Below are 19,833 nucleotides of genomic sequence, written 5' to 3' on the forward strand. Positions count from 1 at the left end.
AGCCATCTGTGGGGTACACTGGGGCTAGTGTCAGCCTGGCTCGCGCCCTGCCTGCTTGTCTGTCCTCTAATGCCAACTAACCCCCACTCACCCCTAACTGTTGCGGGGCCAGAGGGCACAGAGTGGTGGTGGTGGGGGGTGGTGATCTCGTTTCTCCCCAGGCACTGCTGTGGGGCCAGCTGGCTTTTGCAGGACCCCCCTCTTTTCCAAGGGGTCCCACAACTGCAGCCAGAGGCAAGAGCTGGCACCCCTTCCCCAAGGGCTGGCAGGAACCCATAGCTGCCCTGCTGCTGTACAGGATCCACCTTGCAGGGGCAGGATGTGACCGCTCATGCTATGCTATGCCATGCCATGTTATGGTGTAGGGCCATGCCAGGCCTCCCAGCACAGGCATAACAAAGACTGCTCAGCCTGCCTACAGGTACATAGCACCCTTGTGGGCTGGGACAGGAGCCCTGGGGCACAGATGGGTCTAGGAATGTTCTGTGCCTGCTGTTTGTTGGTGGCCAGGCCCTTGCAGGGGGCACAAATCCCCAGCCTGGTGATACCCACACCAGGAATGCCAGTAGTTAGGGGTAGTCAGGGCTGGTCTTGGGCTCAGTCACACTGAGCTGAGGAGAGGCCTGATGGTCCAGTCTAACTTCAGTGGTGTCCTCAGGCAGAAGCTGGGCTGCTTCCCCACAGGCATGGTGGGGAAGGGGTCCAGAGGAGGACCATACCTTTCCGTGGCCTGCTGGCACTGACAAATCCACATGGAAGAGCCAAGGCCAAGCTGCGCTCCAACCTGCTGCAGGGGAGCCCCCCCCACCTCTCAATTCCCTCCTTCTGTTGCACTTGTGTCTCTGGAGCTGCTGTGCTGTGCTGTCCTGTCCTGTCCTGTCCTGTCCTGTGCTGTGTCCTGCTGTACTCCCCTTGTCCCTGTGACTCAGTCTCCTCTCCATTCAGCAGGCAGTGTGTGGCGCTACGTCCGAGCCAGTGCGTCTTACACCCCCTACTTGCCTCCGCTCTGCGACCCCAAGGACAGCCACATGCTTGTGGACGGCTGCTATGTTAACAATGTCCCAGGTCAGCATCTCCTGCTCCCCGCTGGCCCCCCCAGGCTGCGGGCACAGGGGCGAGACGCAGGGCAAGGCCGAGCCAAGGCGGCAGGCCCGGAGCTGGTTCCTCCTTCCAAGCCATGTCCCATCCTTCCCTAGCAAGACCTGGGTCTGTCTGGTTTGAGGACACGAGCCTGGATCCATCTACCCTGCTCAGACACACGCCGTGCCGGCAGGGACCTCTGCACAGCGTGGCGACCCAGTGGACCAGGCGCAGGCCCTGGTGGGTGCTGGGATGGAGACTAACCATACGTCCCCATGCTGTGCAGACACCCTGGCCCAGGCAGGGGCAAGGGGCAGCCCCCGAGGGGCTCGGCGGGTCAGGGTGTCGGCTCTCCTGACTCCCTTTGTTCCCGCTGGTCAGGCTCGCTGTGGCGGTACGTGCGAGCTAGCATGACCCTTTCTGGGTACCTACCGCCACTCTGCGACCCCAAGGACGGCAACTTGCTGATGGATGGCGGCTACATCAACAACCTGCCAGGCAAGTACCTGCTGCCCACAGGGATGCTGCCAGCCGGCTGGAGCACAGTGCCCCCCGCAGGCCACCCCAGGATGCTGCCATCATCCCTGCTCCCCCTTCATGCCTCTCCATTTCCACAACTTCTTCAGCAGTGGGGGACCTACTGGGTGCTACAGGACACACTGGCACCACCTATTGCAGTCTCTGAAACAAGCACCTTGCTCCATAGGGGCTGCCTAGCATGTGGCATGCAGCCTCAGGTTTGGCTTCTGCTTGCCAGCAGGTGCAGATCTTTGGGGGGTGTGCATCTGCCACCTCTGGATACCGCTGCAGTGGTGGCCCCCTGGGATGGGCTGACTCCCAGGCAGGGGTCAGGATGGGGTTGTTCTGGTATGAGCAATATGGAACAGCTGTGGGGGGGCAGGGTCCTTCCCTGGCAGTGAGGGACCTGGGGCCTGGGTGTTCTGAGCATGGCAGAGTCACTCCCTGCTTCCTGGATGGCTAGCTGCAAGCCAAATAGAAGGGAAGCACCTGCAGGCCAAAGCACAGGACCGGGGCTGGCGTGTGCCTTCCCTGGGGTGGGGGGCTGGGAAGCTGATATCTGTGGATCAGCTCCTGGCCATGGGGCAGGGGGAGCCATGGGCTTCTCCAAGCACAGCAAGATGTGAAAGGTGCTGGCTCTAGCCAACCCAGTCTCCCTGGAAGGCAGGTGTCTCTCTTTCCTGGGTGCCTGGAGCTGTGTCAGCCTCACTCTTGTGCGGTCATGGTGCCTGGATGCAAAATTAGAACTGCTGGGAAAGGAGCAGCCCTATAGATGCAGCCTTTGAAGAAGCCAGGCTTGCCCAGTTCCCACACTGCCTGGAGCCTCAGAGAGCACCCTGGCCTGACCACTACCCTCTGGGGCCGATGGCTCCCCAGTCTTGCAGGGGGCTGACACTGGGTCATTCCTTGCAGGAGAGATGGAGACTCGGGTTAGGTACATCCTCAGCATGGCCCTGCCTGTTTATGGTGGCTGTGCACACACAGATCTCCCTGGGTGCAGCCCCTACTTGCAACCTTCCAGCTGGACCTGTGCCCCTGGATGCTGTCAAGCCTTCCTGCTCCATCCTATGCTGAAAGCAGCTGTCTGTCCTGCCTGGCTCCACATTTCTCCAGGCCTGGCTGCAGACCAGCACCTTACTGTATCCCTGCTGCTTGCCCCATCTGCTTGTAGTCAGTGGCCACTGTAGAGCCTGGAGTCCAGTTCTCTTGGCCTGGCAGCTGTCACATCTAGCATGTGGCCTGGCTTGCAGGGTCATGGTGCAGCACAGGCCTCCTTCCTGCTGCCTGGACTGGGCTCAGAGGAACTGAACTGCAGTTGTGCACTGGGGGGAGGGGGGGGTCCCCTTAGGCTGTGGAGCCCCACTGCCCCAACCTTCATGTCTTGCCTGCCTCTGGACCTGGCTGGTGCCTGTTGCCAACAAGGGGATGAATCAATAGCACTGCCTGCCCTGCCTGCTTGCCTGTGGGGGCCCTGTGGGAGGGCTGCCATCTGGCATCTGTCTGTCTGGGTGTAGCTGGGTCTGTGTGTGCGTCTGTCCCTGATGCGCTGTCTCCAATGCTAGCGGACATTGCCCGGAACATGGGCGCCAAGACAGTGATAGCTATCGATGTGGGCAGCCAGGATGAGACGGACCTGTGCAACTATGGGGACAGCCTGTCCGGCTGGTGGCTGCTCTGGACCCGCCTCAACCCCTGGGCTGAGAAGGTCAAGGTGAGGCCCTGGCCCCCTAGCCCTAGCCCTCACCCACCCAGGTCTGGGGCTGATGTCAGCTGGGTGCATTTGGCTGAGCAGAGACCTGCACCAGCTGGCTGTCTGCAGCAGAAAGGCACTGGCTCTCCCTGGGGCAGAGCTGGCTTCAGGCTGGGACCCCCCACTCCCACCCTGCCCTGGTGTGCCACTGCATCCCCCACTCCAGCTGTCTGATCCCCTGCCCGCAGGTGCCAGACATGGCAGAGATCCAGTCGCGCTTGGCCTATGTGTCCTGCGTGCGGCAGCTGGAGGTGGTGAAGTCTAGCTCGTACTGTGAGTACATACGCCCTCCCATTGACCGTTTCAAGACCATGGACTTCGGCAAGTTTGATGAGATCTATGTGAGTCCTGGCTGGGGGCAGTGATGCTGGGAGGAGGGTGGGACTGGAAGCCTCTTCCATCCAGCCATCCCTGGAAGTCTTGGTGCCTGGGCTGTGTCTCATGCTATGGCCAGCTTCCTCGGGCTCTGCAGCTGGCCCATCACCCTTGTGCTCTTGCAGGAGGTGGGCTACCAGCATGGCAAAGTGGTGTTCAGCGGCTGGAGCCGCGGTGACATCATCGAGAAGATGGTGAAGGACCGGCGCTCAGCTGACTTTTATGAGAGCAAGCGCATGGATGTGAGTGGTGCGAGGGAAGGGGGTCTCTCTCCAACCACGGCAGGTAGGAGGGGCAGGGAAGCCACCCACTTCCAGGGGAGCTGGCAGATGGACAGCCTTCCCCTCAGTGCAGGCCTTGCAGCCAATGGGAAGCGTCTCGCAGACCTGTACAGGAACAGGGGTTATGCCCCTGTGCTACGGGTGTCTTCTGGGCCTCTCCCCCTTCCATCCATGAGGTGAGCTGGCCTGTCCTGTACCCATCATCTGCAGCTCCACTGTCTCTAGACCATAGTTGGGAATGGCTCCTGCCCTGTGCCCCTTTCCCAGACATGCTCCCCTCCTGGAGGCCTGGGCCACCTGTCTTGGCTCTAGCTAGTATGGCTCTCACCTGCAGGTGCTGACGTGTCCCAGTGCAGGGTTCACAGACCTGGCAGAGATTGTCTCTCGCATCGAGCCTGCCAAGACCTACCTGTCTGATGGTTACGCTGATGGTGAGTGGGTGCGGGCATGGGGCTGGGGGAGCTCTACGTGTCCAGCACTCTTGTCCTGCAAGACATGGAGCAACTGGGGGGTCATGATGGAGCACAATACCTGTGCTTGGAGACCCTAGGACTGGTGAGGCTTGGCTCTTACCTCAGGGACCGTGGCTCTGGGTGCTGCCAGGAGCACGTGAATGTAGGCTTGGGGTAGGTAGGCAGTGTGGGGGGTGTAGAAAGGCCAGGGCTTGGGGAGCGGGGGCATGTGGGCTGGGAGTGTGGGGCACCATTGAGAAGGGGAGGTGAGAGGATGCTGGCCCTGCTGAGTCAAGGCAGGCCAGGGGGCTGGCGCTGATACTGGCCAGGGAGGGATTGTAGCTTGTCTGCTTGGCCTAGGTGAGGAGTCCGACTACCTGACAGAGTATGAGGAGGAGGGGCTGGAGGTGGGGCGGGGTGAGGAAGAGCCCTCCACGCCATCTGAGTGGGCCCCCAACCGAGTGTCTGAGAACGTAAGCACCTCCTGCTCTGCTGGGGCTGGGGGAGGCCTGGGCTGGACTTCAGTCCTGTCCCTGCTGCCTCGTCTCCCCTCCCCAACCCCAACCCCAGCTCCACACCATTTCCTTGCTGTACCCTGCCCTCTTGCCTGGCCTCACTCTACCTTCCTTTCCCCACCTGAAGCTTGCAGGGCCACTGTGCCAGAGGTCCATGATGCCCTAGGGGCTGGAGGCTTGTTCAGGTGTCATGGTGGTGACCATGCATGCTCCGCCCCTCCACCACAGCCACTCCCTGTCCTGGCCCTATGCCCAGCTCCTGGTTGAACCCTGCCTGGGCTCCTTCACCTACTGCTGTGCTTAGAGCCTGCTGGCCTCCCCATGCAGCCCAGCCCTCTCCCCTGTCTGGGGCCCAGGTCTGTGGGGAGGTGGAGGTGGGGTCTCCTAACAGCATGGTCTGTCCTGTGGTTGGGAGTGTGGGCAGGTCCCAGGTCTTGTTTTAAAGAGCCTAGCCCGGTCCGCTCCCCTGACGTCACACTGCCTCTCTGCAGGACGAGGACAAGAGCCTGCGGCGCCGCCCATGCGCCTCTCAGGAGCCCTCTGTGTTCTTGGCATGAGCCAGGCCTGACACAGGATTGATGCCGGAGCCTGCCCTGCTCCTGCCACCTGCACCTACCTCTGCAGCCCCGCCCAGCACTGCCCAGTGCCAGGCCCAGGGTAGTATGTGGGAGGCTCAGGAGCTGCCCTCTTCCTCCATGGGGCAGCTTCCAGAATGGTGGCTGCCCCCTAGTGCCATGGGTCTGGCTTGGCACTGCCCTGGGACAAACGGTACCTGCTGGGCCCAGCACTGCCCGTGATAGTATTGGAGCTAGGTTGGGCCCCTGGTTGGCCTTTGCCTATCCTCTTCCCCAGAAACACTTTGCACTGAGCCCAGGGGTTGGGGTGACTGCAGCACTGGACTCTGTACTCTGGTCCCCCCACTACTGCCTGCACTGAAGGAGGGAAGGGGCCAGGTCCTGTGCTCTGCATCCTGCTGTGCCAGGGCCAGGGCCAGGCACTACTTTAAAGCCATCAATGGTTTTCCCAGAGCTGCTCTTCCCATTTCCCCAGGAGCTGGGGCCTTTCTGTATGGCAGAACCAGGTTTTGCTCCTCTGTGCCAGAGGCACCCTTATCTCCTGTCACCAGCCCTTGCAGCTGTGGGGGCACCAGCTGAACTGGAAAGAGGGGAACCCCTCCCTCACTGCTCTGAGCTCACTGTGTGCCAGGGGCCCCTGTGCCTACCCAGGGCTTTCCATCTACCCCTATGGAGCCTGCATTGGCTGTGGGATGAAGCGCCTGTGCCCCGGCCCAGCCACCGGCTGCTCTCCTGCAGAGTTATCTCTATTTTTGTTAAGTTATTGCTGTGCCTGGGAGCCCCCATGAGGAGGCAGGGGTTGGAGCCAGGCATGGGGACCTTGCTGTATTTTTTTTATTATTATTTAAAATTAAAGCTGCTTTTGGCTGGGGGGTGGGAGCAGGGTAGGGTTGGCTCTGCTGGAATAAAAGCTTTGACTCTCCAGGGCATGTGTCCAGGCCTCGCTTTCAGGGGGCTCGGGATTATAGGGGGATGGGGTTGAGTGGGGGCAGGGGCCTGGGACCTTCCCACCCCAAGTGGTGGCTCTACCAATGGCAAGGGTCAGGGAGAGTGGGCCCAGCTCACCTGCATGGCACCGTGGGGTTTGTGCCCCAGGGTGAGGCCTGCACAGCAGAGGCAGGGGGGGTTGCTGCTGGCACTTGCCCTCGTGCTTTGGCTTCCCCAGGCTCTAGGGCTCTGGCCAGGGCTGGGGACTGCCTCCTCCCCCTTGCCTCCCCCATATGGCTGCAGATGTCTGGTCCCATGGGGGCTGCTCTGCCTGCCCTTACCAACCATGGGCATGAGTGCCCAGCCTCTGCTGTCTTGGGCCTCCGGCAGGTCTCTGGCTACAGGTTTGTCCAGGCCACAAGGATGTCAGAGTGTTTTTATGCCTCCCTCAGGCACTGGGTGTTGGCTGCAGCCCAGGCTGGGGATGGTGGCTAGGCTGTGCCAGTGAGCCTGCTGGGACCAACCTGGAGGTTCCCCTTCCTGCCCCCACCTTTGAGGTCGGGAAGGAATTTTCCCCCTGCTCAGATCTGTATGGACTCTGGAGGGAGGAGGTTGCCTTCCTCTGTAGCAGGGACACAGCCTCTCCTTGGGGTTTCTTGTCCCTATATTAACAACCTTTTACAGCAGCACCCTTTTTGGCCACCATGGCCCCTGCTTTCTCTGTGGCAGGTTTGGGTGTGATGTCCAGTGCTGCGTCAGGGCTGACTCTGTAGTTTTGCTAATAGCTTAGATGATGGATTTGTGGGCTGGCTTAGTCAGGGCTGATCCTGCCCCAGGCAGGGGCTTGGATTAGATGTGACCTCTGGAGGCCCCTTCCCAGCTAGCGGAACATGGGGCAGGAACACTTGTCCTTCACAGGGGGTAGCAAAGGCCTGTTTCCAGTTGTAAGTAGCACCCTCCCTTGGGACTATGACCATTCTCCTGCCCTGGGTGAGCAGTATTGCCAACCAGACCGTGTCAAAAATCATGAGACAAACTTAAAAACCAAGAGATTTGGAATGCTATTTTTGAAGTGCGTGTGCACAGTTCCCAGGGCAAAAGCAGCAGAGCTCCAGCCCACAGTAGGCAGCCCACCACTGCCCTGCACACACATTCAGGGGACATGTGCCCCCATGCCTCCCCTGGCCCCAGGGCTCCATTCACCTCAGACCCTGCAACCCTCCCTCCCTCCCTCACCATGGAACCTCAGTCTGCACCCCCCCAGCCCCTTCCCTTCCACAGACTTATCAGCTTGGTGCTCTCTACATGCACCAGAAGAAAAAAATCCCAGGATTTGATCTATCAGGAGATCACGAGTCGGAGTTCATAGATGTAGATCACGAGTCGGAGTTAATTTAACTCGGAAATCAGGTCTCGTGATCTTTTCAGGAGAATTGGCATTACTGGGTAAGTGTGCAGGGCTGCTCCTGCCCACTCACTGGATCCTGCAGCCTGCCTGCAGCTGTGCTGCCTGGGGAGAGGCACAGGGAGGGGAGTCCCACTTATGGATCCACACGAGAGCCTAGTATTGGCACTAGCACTGAGATGATTCATACTGACCCTAGAGAATGGGAACATCTCCCCACCCCTGCTTCCTGGCCACCCTCCAGCACAAAGGAGCCTGGGCTCCTCCAGTAGGTAGGAGGGTCCAGGTTGTGCCTGCAGCATAGATGACTCGGGGCCTGGGAGGAATTTGAGACATTTATTCTCGCTCTGTAACAAACCCTAGTAGAAAATTAATTTAAAACCCAGTTCCCTGCACCCCCCCCCCCACAAACACACTTTCAGTGACCCCATTCCCCACCAAGCAGAATTGTGGCACCTCAAGGTCACCTGGCACTGGTAGAACCCCTGCGCCCTGAGCTGGGGCCCCAGGACAGGCCACCTCCCCTGCACAGCAGCTGGGGGTGTCACCCAGACAGAGGCCTGTGCCCAGAGTAAAGAACTCCCCTACCTTGTCCCCCCTGCTGAAGAGGAGCACTGGAGCCTAAGCACCAGCAAGAACCAAGGCAATAGACGTGGGTGTGTGCCTGTGCCAGCCAAGAGCCACCTCTGCCATGGCCTAACTCAGCTGCTCTGATCCCACCCTTTACCTTTGCCCTGGCAGGAGCCAGAAACAAAGCAATACCCCTGTGTAGGGCACATTGCTGCCCTGGTGCTGTCTCATGGGGTGAAGAGTGGGTTCACAGCCTCCCCTGCTAGGGGGTAGTCAAAATGACGGTGTGGGGCTGGAATGCATAGGGCAGGGCCTTTTCTGCTTTACAGCTGCCCAGAGGCATTCATGCTGCGGCGAATGATGAGAATGAATGGGTAGGGCAGGGGTGGGCAAAATGTGGCCTGCCAGGCCATCCTGTCTGGCCTGTGGGGCCCCTAAAAAATTTAGAAAATTAATATTTATCTTCCCTGGCTGCCTGTCACGTGGCCCTCAATGGCTTGCCAAAACTTGGTAAGCGGCCCTCTGCCTGAAATAATTGCCCATCCCTGGTGTAGGGTCTGCAGCCTAGTGCTCAAGGCTCTGACCCAACACATGACCCAGGCCCCTGCCAGAATCCCCTCTCTGCTGCTTTCTCTCTGGCCAAGCCCTGTCCTGTGCAGGGGCCCAGTACTAATGTGGGGGGCGGGGGGAAGTAAAGGCAAGGGCAGGGAGGGTTCCTAGGTCAGGGGAATATGGCCTCAAGACCCCCAGGCACAGGAATAGAGTGGTGGAGCATGGACTTGAGTCTCCTACATGTTGGGAGTACTCACTAGAGGAGCCTCCTGGGCTGTGGGTCTCCATGAGGCTGGCAGGAGCTGGGTGCTGAGCATGCCCAGAACCCACAGCCCAGGCACCTGAGGGCACACAAGCCCCCTCCTCCCTCCCAGGGTCCAGCAGTGGCTGTGGGGTGGGAGGGGGAAAGCCCAGGACTCACCCCCCAGGCATTGGGAATGTACATGACTTGTCATCATGTTCAGGACAGGACCCTGTCCCCTGCATCCCATGAAGCAGAGAAAGGGCACCTGGGTGAGCCCAGCCATGCCCGGGGCCTGGTCTACAGGAGTGGGGTGGTGTCATTCAGCAGCATGGACACGCTGGTGTAGGATAAGGTTGGAGCTGCGACTGTAGCGACGCCCACACTGGCCACAGTGGAAGGGGCGGTCGCCAGCATGGGCGCGGCAGTGCCGTAGCAGGGCCGAGCGATGGCTGAAGCGGCGCTCGCACTGAGGGCAGGCATGTGGCTTCTCACCTGTGTGCCTCCGTCGGTGCTCCACCAGGCTGGCCCGCTGGGCAAAGCCACAGCCGCACTGCGGGCATACATGGGGCCTCTCCCCGCTGTGCGTGCGCCCATGGGCAACCAGTGCTGCCCGGTGCCCAAAGCTGCGACCGCACTGCAGGCACATGTGGGGCTTCTCCCCACTGTGCGTGCGCCCGTGGGCCCGCAAGTGTGCCCGCTGAGTGAAGCAGCGCCCACACTGCAGACAGGCGTGAGGGCGGGTGCCTGTGTGACCCCGCCGGTGTCGCAGCAGGTTGGCACGATCTGCAAAAGCACGGCCACAGTCGGGGCAGGCATGGGGGCGGGCACCGGGGCTGGCACCATGGGCGCTGCGCTGGTGCTGCCGCAGGTAGGCACCCTGTGTGTAGCCGCGCCCACAGTCCCCGCAGCGGTAGGGGCGCTCGCCAGTATGCACCCTCTGGTGTCGCAGCAGTGTTGCGTGCAGGGCAAAGGTTTTGCCGCAGGCCAGGCAGGCGAAGGGGCGCTGGCCTGTGTGTGTGGCTTGGTGCCGCCGGAGGTGGGCACGCTGCCGGAAGCCACGGCCACACTGTGGGCAGGCATAGGGTCGCTCGGCTCCATGGGTGAGCAGGTGGCGCTGCAATGTGGAGCGCAACCCAAAGCTTTTGGGGCACTGGGGACAGGTGTGGGGGCGGACACCAGCACTGTGGGTGCCCTGCTGGTGCTGGACCAGGTGGGCGCTCTGCCGGAAGCCCTGCCCGCAGTCCCCGCAGCGATAGGGGCGCTCGCCTGAGTGTACACGCTGATGCACCAGCAGGGCTGAGCTGCCTGCAAAGGCCTTGCCGCAGGCCGGGCAGGGAAAGGGGCGCTCGCCCGTGTGGCTACGCTGGTGCGTGGCCAGAGCTGCACGGTCACAGAAGCCCCGGCCACAGGTGTCACACTGGTAGGGGCGCTCGGCTGCGTGCAGCAGCTGGTGCCGTGTCAGTGTTGCGCTCTCCCCGAAGCTCTTCCCGCACGTCACACACTTGAAGGGGCGCTTGCCCATGTCCTGTGGCACCACTGCTGCATCCTCTTGCCCTGCCACGCTCTCCAGCACCATGCCTGCAAGGAGAAGGAAGCCCAGGTGAGCCCCACCTGGCAGCACAGGGACCCGCACAGCTCCCCCTCTCCCCCTACCAGGGGCTATTCCTAGGGCCCTACAGAGCTGGGTTGCCTTGGCAAGCTGCTCTTGCCTGCTCCCGGCTGGAAGCATGGCCTGGTTTTCCTGTGGGAGAGGAGCAGCTCATCTCCCCGGATGCCCAGGCGCCTGACTCGAGGGGCACAGCCCAGAGGCCATGGGGATGGGAGCCTTCCTGGGAGGGACAGGTGCCGCCTTCGTGGTCCGGGGCAGGAGGCCGTGGGGTGGGGGGCACCGGGCTCCTACCGTAGCTGAGAGCAGCCCCACTACCTCGTGTCAGCCGGCTGTGTCCACTCACCGGCGGGGCGGCCTGCCCAGCTCTCCCCCTCCTCACGCCCTTGGGCCTGCGGGTCTTCCTCCGGCTCCATCCGCGGGACAGCGGGGCCTGCTGGCGGGACGGTCACGGAGCCCGCGCCCGGCAGCGGGGCTGCAAACGACCGCGGCAGCCTCAGGACACGGCCAGGTCGGGGAGGCGGCCGGGCCAGGGCCCTGCTGCAGCCGAGGGGGCCTGTGCCAGCGCCGCCACCCTGCGCCCGCGGACACCTCTTCGCCGGGCTGGGCCGGGCCGGGCCGGGGCCTGCCTCTGCTCCAGGCGGGCCCGGGGCCGCCCCCAGCACTGCCCGGAGCCCGCCCCGGCCCGCGCCCGGGAGCGCGGGGAGCTCCGGGGCGAGGGCAGCCCGTGCCCGCGCCGAGCAGGGGGCGGCCCCCGCTCCCCGCCCCCGGCGGCTCCCCCCGGCCCGCACCCACCTGCCGGCTCCTCGCGGCTCCGCGGCTGGCGGGGCGGGGCCCTCGCGTCCGGGAAGCCGTGGGGGAGCGGGGCGCTGGTGCCGCCGGCCCCCGGCTTCGGCCCGACCCCGGGCCCCTCTGCCCACAGCTGCCAGTGCAGCCCCTGGGCTGGAGGCGCCGCCAGCACCAGGGGGCCCGGCCGGTGGCCCGGGAGGGGACGCGTGGGCGGCCGTGGGGCGCGGGCGGGGCTGGTGGAAGAGCGACCGCCGCCAGGCGCGCCCGGCCGCTCTGTGGCGCCCCGGGGAAGCCCCTTCTCCGCTGCTGGCAGCCGTCTGGGCAAGGAGCTCTGCCCACCCTGGAGCTGGCACCGCACGGAGCCCACGAGTAGGTGGAGCTGGCCAGGGGCTGGGCCTAGGTTACACAACCTGTCTTTGCGACTGATAGGAGACCCACCTAATGGGCAGGGAAGACGCTGGTCTGCCCTTGCCTCATTTCCCAGAGGCAGATGTGAGGGGGCTCCATGCACATGATGCACTTTACATTTCTCACCGTCCAGAAATGTAAAGTGCTCCACCTGGGGACGAACCCCCCCTGCACACCTACAGGCTTGGCAACACCAACCTGACCACTACTACGAATGAAAGGGACCTGAGGGTAATAGTTGACCACAGTATGAAGATGAGCTAGCAGTGCAATGCTGTAGCCAGGAGGCCCAACAATACTCTGGCACGCATCAGTCGATGCATCTCCAGCAAAACCAAGGAAGTGATTCTCCTACTCAGCACTGGTGAGACCACGGCTGGAGTACTGCATCCAGTTCTGGGTGCCGCACTTCAACGAGGACATAGTAAAGCTTGAGAGAGTCCAGAGAAGACCCACCCATATGATCAGAGACTTGCACGACAAGCCATACGAGGAAAGGCTGAGGGATCCGGGACTCTTCAGCCTGAGAAAGAGAAGACGGGGGGACTTGGTAGCAGCTTACTGCTACACTAGGGGAGTACATCAAGGGCTCGGTGAACAACTGCTCACCAGGGCACCCTTGGGGAAAACCAGGAGTAACGGTTACAAACTCCTGAAAGACCGTTTCAGGCTCAACATTAGGAAAGCTACTTCACAACTAGAGTGTCCAGACTGTGGAATAAGCTCCCTCCAGAGGTGGTGCAGTCGCCTACCCTGGAAATCTTTAAAAGGAGACTGGGTGGTCACCTCGCTGGGGTCACTTGACACCAGTTGTCTTTCCTGCTTGGTGCAGGGGGCTGGACCCAATGATCTTCTGAGGTCCCTTCCAGCCCCTACCTATGAACCTATGAATCTATGACTGGGAGGGGACACTGGTGCTCTGGGACAAAACAAGAAGGGGAATGACCTTCAGGCCTTGCTTATTGAGCAGAAGGGAGCACAGAAACCCTGGGAGCTGGTGGCATGGGGGTTCAACCCCTGACTGACCTCTTCACAGGGCTGGGTCTGCCCTCCACATGAAGGGCCTGGCTGCGTCTGAGCCTCTGGCTGGTGCCCAAGGCAGAGAGCTGGACTATCCTCCTCCCTCATGGTTGGGGATGGGTGCTGTCTCCATCCTTTCCCATGTGCCAGCTGCTGCCTCCCACCGCATCCCCAGGCCAGGCTGTGCATCTGGTTGAGATAAGGGGCAGGATGTGAGCTGGGTGCAGCTGCTTCCACTTCTGGGAGCTGATAGAGCAGTGGGAGCAGCAGGCAGTGATAGTTCGTGGATGCTTCCTGCACATACCCTGACACAGCAAACTCCACCAGACCCCAGTGGGGCACCCTGGGCAGCCCTGTCTCCACCCTGTTGTTGAGGTCAAGGCCTCTGTGGCCTGTGCCCCATGGCTGCATGGGGAGTGGGCTGGGGATGCTGTCTGGGGAGCTGTGGTCCTGGCTTATCACCCAGGCTCCTTTCCATGCTGCCCTGAACCCCATAGCTGCCATGCTGGCCACAGGGACCATCTGTAGCCCTGGGGTGTGAGAACCATCTGGCCTGTGGGGTGACCAGTGCTGCCCCACGCAGCTGGGGGTTGAGTCACAGGCCTTGGGGCAAGAGCCACACCAGGCCCACAAAGCTGTGCCAGGTGTCCAGCAGCGGATGCCAGATGGGTTGATCCCAAAGGGCCTGGCACCTGCTAGGCAGAGCCAGGTGCTTTGCATGCCTATCCCCTCCTCGGCAGTCGTGTGGCACAGGGGCCTGCCACATGGCTGGAGGAAGCCCAGATCATTAGGGCTGATCCCAGCCCTCTCCCTGTAGGGGAACCATGGCTATCCTGGTGGGCTTGTTCCCCACTTTTCCCGGGAGTCTCTGCCACTACCCTGTCATGCCTGTGCCTTGCAGACTTGGACATGAAACTCTGGAGGCTTTGCTAACTCTGCAGGTCATTGATCATGATGGGGAGAGACTGCCCCATCCCCTGGGCCCAAGGCAGAGCCCTGCATCTCTGGTAGCAGGTGAGGACATGGGGTTTGGACTTGACCCTGGCTGCTGCCCCCCAATGCCCTGTGGTTTGGAGTGAGGCAGTGAACATGTTTCCCTGGCTGCGGCCCTGTGTGGCAGGAACCCTGGGGCCCCACTGGGTTCCGATGCAGGGACTTGCCTTTTACCGGAGTAGCCCCTTCCTGGATGGGGGCCTTATCAGCTGCTGAGCAGAGACAAAAGCACAGTGGGAGTGGCAGGGCCGGGTGTGTGTGGGGCTGACTAGCAGCGGGACCAAGCATGGAGGGGACGTACGGCAATGTTGATGCTGTTGAGAAGCAGCAGGAGGAGCCATGGGGCTTCGAGCAGAGCGGCAAGTTGGGTATGAAGCAGGAGCCCTGGCTGGTGCAGCCCCAGCTCTGCTCAGCACCTGCCCCAGAGGCCTTGCGGGAAAACCTGAATGCTGCAGTGGCAGCACGGGGTGCTGTGCTGTAGGGTGGGGGGGGGTGGAGCAGGGATCCAAAAGGGAGCACTGTCTTGGGGGGGTAGAAGGGGCTCAGCAGGGGCTGCTGTGCTGTGCTGTGCTGTGGGGGGCAGTGTGGTGGTCCGGCAGGGGGCACTGTGCTGTGAGGGGCAGGGGCTGCTGTGCTGGGAGGGGGGGAGGAGCAGGGAGGGGGTCCAGCAGGGGCACTGTGATGTGCGGGGCAGGTGGTGCTGTGCTGTGGGAGGCAGGACAGGGGTCCAGTAGGGGATGCTGTGCTGCAGGGGGCAGATAGGGTGTCCAGCAGAGGGTGTTGTGCTGCAGGGGCAGAGCTCGGGTCCAGCAGGGGGTGCCCCCATGCAGAGTGCAGTAGCTGTGATGGGGCAAGTTCGGGGCTGTGTCCCATGGCAGACGTTTAGTTTCGAGGTCGGTCCCTGGCACAGGAACCGGCAGTCTGTGCTGTCCAAGGGTCTCCAGACAACCTGCTTCATGGGGAATCTCAGTGGTGCCTGGACTTCTGGCAGTGTCACTGCTGGTGCTAAGGAAAGGCTGCAGGGCTGGGTTGGAGCTGGGCTGTGACCTGAACAGTTGTGACCCAGGGAGAACTGCCCCCCTGCCGGCTGCCTGGACCCACCCTAGGGGCTCTGGGCCAATTTTAAGATGCTGTGGCACCCCCCCAGGCTGCCCCAGGCCAGGGAGAGCACACAGAGGCTGGGCCGTGGCTATGCCAGGGAGATGGGTGACACCCCCAGGGAGGCAGGGGCTGGGGCTCCATGCCCCTGCATGCAGGGTGGGGTGGGTGCAGGCTCTCACCCACCTACTGCTGCCCAGCCTGCAGGGAGTCATTTGCGGTTGAGGAAAATGAGTACGAGGCCTGTGACCCGCCCGTGGTGCTTGGAAGGAAGCAAACAGAGCGGGGGGCTGCTCCTGCACCAGGTACCAGGCGTGGTGGGGCAGGGTGGCAGGGAAGGCTGGGGCAGGGCTCAAATGTGCTGGTTGTGATTCTTGTTTCTGAGAGCCCATAGGGGAAGGCAGGTGGGCGTGAGAGGGCGGGTGCCTGGGTTCTTCCTCAGCTCTGGGAGCATTTTGGGGTTTCGGGAGGGGACTGGAGCTAGAACTCCTGGGTCCTGCCTCTCTTGCAGCGGGTAGGGGTGGTGAAAGCAGGGGCTGGGGTCCGGACTCCTGGGTCCTGGGCTCTGGTGCAGGCTGACTGTCCCTTCTGAGGGGAGCTGGGGGGGCGCCTTGGCTGTCAGCCCCCAGAGCACCTCTCAGTGTGTGGCTTTCTGTCCCTGCAGTGTGGGGGCCATGGTGGCTCCTGCTGGGCGGTGCACTCCTGGGGCTTTCTCTGCTTCTGAACCTGTTGCTCCTCACGCTTGGAGTCACACGCTGTAAGTACTTGCCCCTTGCTGCGATGCCTGCAAACACCTTCCAGGGCCCCTCCTCTGTCCCCCTGGCACCCCACCCTGCCTCATGTGTCTCCTGTTGGCCTGGGGTCAGCCATGGGCACTGGCCAGGGAAGCTGGTGGGTCTCCTGATAGAACTAGAGCAGATCTGGGTTGGCAGGGCCCTCAGGAGGCCACAGCTAATCCAGCCCCTGCTCCAGCCCAGCCAAATGCCTGTCTACCCTGCTCTCAAACTCTTTGGGAATGAGCCTCATGGATGGCTGCCAGGCCCAGTACCCCAAGCATTGGGTCTGTGCAGAAATAGTTAGGGATCTTCTGGAAGGGCTGGATGTTTTTCAGTCTGCGGGCCCTGATGCCCTCCACCCACGGGTGTTGAGAGAGCTGGCGGGGGTCATTGCTGTGCCCTTGGCCTGGCTGTACGAGCGATCGTGGTCCATGGGCCAGGTGCCCGGAGATTGGAAACTAGCTAATATGGTCCCCATTTATAAGAAAGGGAGAAAGGAGGACCCAGGAAACTATAGGCCCATAAGGCTCACGTCAGTTTTGGGGAGAATCCTTGAAAAAATTATCAAGGATCACATCTGTGAGGGGCCAGCAGGGAATATCATACCCAGGGGAAATCAACATGGGTTCATCAAGGGCAGGTCCTACCAGACCAACCTGATGGCCTTTTATGACCAGGTAACTAAATCCCTGGATGATGGTGTTGCCGTGGACATAGTCTTTCTGGATTTTAAGAAGGCCTTTGACACCGTCTCTCACCCCATTCTCATTAATAAATCGAGCGACTGTGGCATTGATGCCTACACAGTTGGATGGGTCAAAAATTGGCTGATGGGGCGCACCCAGAGAGTAGTGGTGGTGGATGGGTCATTCTCAACCTGGCGGGATGTGAGTAGTGGGGTCCCCCAGGGCTTGGTCCTGGGGCCCACACTGTTCAACATCTTCATCAGCAACTTGGATGAGGGGGTGGAAAACACGTCCAAGTTTGCTGATGACACTAAGATGTGGGAAGAGGTAGGCATGCTCAAAGGGAGAGAGAGGCTGCAATTAGATTTAGACACACTACAGAAGTGGGCGGATGGTAATAGGATGCGCTTCAATGTAGAGAAAAGCAGGGCGCTGCACCTGGGGAGAAGGAATCCACAGCATACATACAGGCTGGGGAGTTCCCTTCTTGAAAGCACAGAGGCGGAAAGGGATCTTGGAGTCATTATTGACTCCAAGATGAACATGAGCTGCCAATGCCAGACTGCAGCCAGCAAGGCCAGCCATACCTTGTCATGCATCCAAAGATGCATCTCAAGCCGGTCCAGAGAGGTGATACTCCCCCTCTACGTGACATTGGTCCGGCCTCAATTGAAGTACTGCGTCCAGTTCTGGGCACTGCATTTTAAGAATGATGTGGCCTGCCTTGAGAGGGTTCAGAGGGCCACCCGCTTGTGCCTTGAGAGGGTTCAGAGGGCCACCCGCTTGGTTGGAGGGCAACATGGCAGGCCCTATGAGGAAAGGCTGAGGGACCTGAACCTGTTCAGCCTCAGCAAGCGGAGGCTGAGGGGGGATTTGATGGCTGCCTACAAATTCGTTAGGGGAGATCAGCAGCAAATAGGAAGGGCCCTATTCCCCCCAGCAGGACCTAGGGTGACGAGGAACAATGGCCAGAAGCTGCTGGAGAATAGGTTCAGGTTAGAGATTAGGAGGCACTATTTCACTGTTAGGGTGGCTAGGATCTGGAACCAACTTCCTAGGGAAGTGGTCCTTGCTCCTACCTTGGGTAAATTCAAAAAGAGGTTGGATGAACACCTGTCTGGGGTTGTGTGATCCCAGCATGTGCTCCAGCCAGTGGTGAGGGGTTAGACTAGATGATCTATTTATGTTCCTTCTGACCCCAAACTACTATGAAACTATGAAGCATCAAACACACCCTGGGACTCACCCCACTAAGGCCAGGGCACAAAGGCCCTGGCAGTTCTCTGCTGCTGTGAGGATGGAAGCGGGGGTGGCAGCATTGGAGAGATCCACACTGAGGGGTCCCAGCCAGAGGCCATGCCCCTCTGCCACAGAGGGAGGCAAAACCTTCCACAGTCCATGCTGATAGGACTAGGGGGAAAACTCCTTCCAGCCCAGTCATCATCCCCATCCCCAGCTGCAGCCAACACCCAGTGCTGCTGAGAGAGACAAGTAAGATCCCCATCTCCTACAGCTGTAGTAATAGGAGGGGGAAATTCTCCTTACCCCCCCTTAGCCTAGGAAAAACAAAACACCCTCCATTCCGCTCTGCAAGTTGGGGACAACAAGTGCAACAGCACTTATTACTCTCTGACTGGAGTGCCAGAGTCACCCTTTCTGTGTCTCCTCCATAAATGTATCCCTGCTGCTTTAATCTCCTTTCATAACTAGGTTGGATGAAGAGCCCTCCCTCATTCCTTTGCAGTGGAGCACAGTCCTATCCAATACTCCCTGGCCTGGGCTGCCCAGCTCCTGTCACCTCCCAGTGAGAGGCCTGTCTTGGGTGCTGCTTGTGAGAGTGAAGTCAGGAGGGGGTTGCCTGTTGCAGGGACTCAGGGCCTGTCTGTGCCCAGTGCCTGGGGGTAGATGGGTTGGGCTGGCCAAAGGTGCTACAGAGTACCTCTCAGCCATGTGCATAGTGGGGAGGGGGCAGAGTTAAGGTGAAATGGGGCCTGGAGTTCCTGCTCCCCAGAGCTTTCCAGCAGCAAGGGAAGAGGCCAGTCAGGACGCACCATGGTCCTACAGCACAGCAGTGCCAGAGCCCAGAGGGAGACCCAGGCATCCTGACCTGCTTCCCCCAGCTCTCCCTGCCAGAGCAGGGGTAGAACCCAGGAATCCCAGCTCCCCAGCTTCCACTCTTTCCTCACCTGGCTGCAGCATGCCTAGGAGGCAGTGACCCGGCAGCCTGTCTCTTTTTTTGTTTTGAAATGTTGTGTCTTAAGCCAAATCAGGCAAATCAAACCCAAATTCTGTTGACTGAGCAGAGCTCAAGTCTGTGTGGCACTACCACCAGCAAGTATCCCACCTCCCAGACATCCAACCTGCAAGCCCCAAGCTTTGGAGTTCAGATGCCCCCTAGTTTTGCTTTCCCCCAGCCAAAAGGGAAAGCTACAGGGAAAGCCTGAGAGCCATCCCCAACCAACATAAACTGTGTAGCTGAAAACCTCACATTTGGAGGCATTTATAGATTCTTGCAGGCATCAGCCTGCCTGCTGTGCAGAGGGCACCTCTAGCTTCATCCTCTAGCTACACTGAGTTATTCAAGGCTGAAAAGACAACCTCCCCTGTCAGGTAAGTAAAACCAACTGGACTGACAGCCATCTCATGGTATCTCCCCTCTGCAGACACAGCAATGAAGGGCACCATGGAGCAGGCACAGATGCAGGACCAGCAGCTCCTGGAGACAGGTGAGTGACCCAGCCAGTGCCCACCTAGCACCTTGCAGGCACAGCAGGGCTCCTGCCCCTGGCTCCTGTCCCATCCCCAACCCAGTGCCGGCTCCTGCACAACTCAGGTAGAACCTGCCTTTGCCCAGTTGGGAAGATGCTCCCTGGTCCTTGCCTGGCTCTCCCTGGGGCTTGGACACTGCCTCAGTGGTGCTCCCAGCATTGAGCCCTTTCTACCCCTTTGTCCTCAGCCTCCAGCCCCTTCATGATCTACAACAAGAACCACCAGCTGTGTGTGGAGGTGGAGGCTGGGAAGTCCCTGACAGCTGCCACCTGCCACCCACCCAGCCCCACCAAGCTCTTCCGGTGGGTGCTGGGAGGCCGGCTGCTGCACGTGGGCAGTGGGAGCTGTGTGGGTGTGGCACAGAGCGCCAGCCAGCGAGCCGTGCGCCTGGAGCCTTGTGATGCCCAGCGCCCACAGCAGCACTGGGTGTGTGGGGAGGGTGG

General features: G+C 60.8%; 2 protein-coding genes across 9 annotated transcripts in view; one reads left to right on the plus strand and one right to left on the minus strand.

Annotated features, from left to right (window-relative positions):
* Nucleotides 1-6,473, plus strand: part of PNPLA6 (patatin like phospholipase domain containing 6) — a 31,874-nt gene extending 25,401 nt beyond the window's left edge. For 3 of the 8 annotated variants that reach the window (XM_059732465.1, XM_059732467.1, XM_059732468.1), the window contains 8 exons: nt 946-1,065; nt 1,462-1,578; nt 3,162-3,310; nt 3,538-3,690; nt 3,850-3,966; nt 4,340-4,436; nt 4,818-4,930; nt 5,464-6,473. In XM_059732465.1, coding sequence (XP_059588448.1) covers nt 946-1,065; nt 1,462-1,578; nt 3,162-3,310; nt 3,538-3,690; nt 3,850-3,966; nt 4,340-4,436; nt 4,818-4,930; nt 5,464-5,529 — 932 coding nt within the window. In that variant the 3' untranslated portion in view covers nt 5,530-6,473. The remainder of the gene's footprint in view (nt 1-945; nt 1,066-1,461; nt 1,579-3,161; nt 3,311-3,537; nt 3,691-3,849; nt 3,967-4,339; nt 4,437-4,817; nt 4,931-5,463) is intronic. The other 5 variants (XM_059732470.1, XM_059732471.1, XM_059732466.1 and 2 more) reach the window with 4 other exon arrangements.
* A 1,728-nt stretch (nt 6,474-8,201) lies between these two features.
* On the minus strand, nt 8,202-11,832 carry LOC102575961 (zinc finger and SCAN domain-containing protein 2). Its single transcript, XM_059732478.1, has 3 exons — nt 11,647-11,832; nt 11,198-11,326; nt 8,202-10,823 (listed from the first exon to the last, which is right to left on the minus strand). Exons 2-3 carry the CDS (start codon nt 11,265-11,267, stop codon nt 9,562-9,564), a joined length of 1,332 nt encoding a protein of 443 aa, XP_059588461.1. The 5' UTR covers nt 11,268-11,326; nt 11,647-11,832; the 3' UTR covers nt 8,202-9,561.
* Between the last annotated feature and the right edge of the window lie 8,001 nt (nt 11,833-19,833).

This window comes from Alligator mississippiensis, chromosome 8 (assembly GCF_030867095.1).
Source record: "Alligator mississippiensis isolate rAllMis1 chromosome 8, rAllMis1, whole genome shotgun sequence".
NCBI classification, from domain to species: Eukaryota; Metazoa; Chordata; order Crocodylia; family Alligatoridae; genus Alligator; species Alligator mississippiensis.

What these genes read in the sequence shown, in the direction of transcription:
- LOC102575961 (XM_059732478.1), bottom strand. Translation starts at nt 11,267, where the DNA reads ATGGAGCCGGAGGAAGACCCGCAGGCCCAAGGGCGTGAGGAGGGGGAG. An exon ending in CTGGGCAGGCCGCCCCGCCG is followed by an intron (nt 10,824 to 11,197) that starts GTGAGTGGACAC and finishes TTCTCCTTGCAG; the next exon opens with GCATGGTGCTGGAGAGCGTG.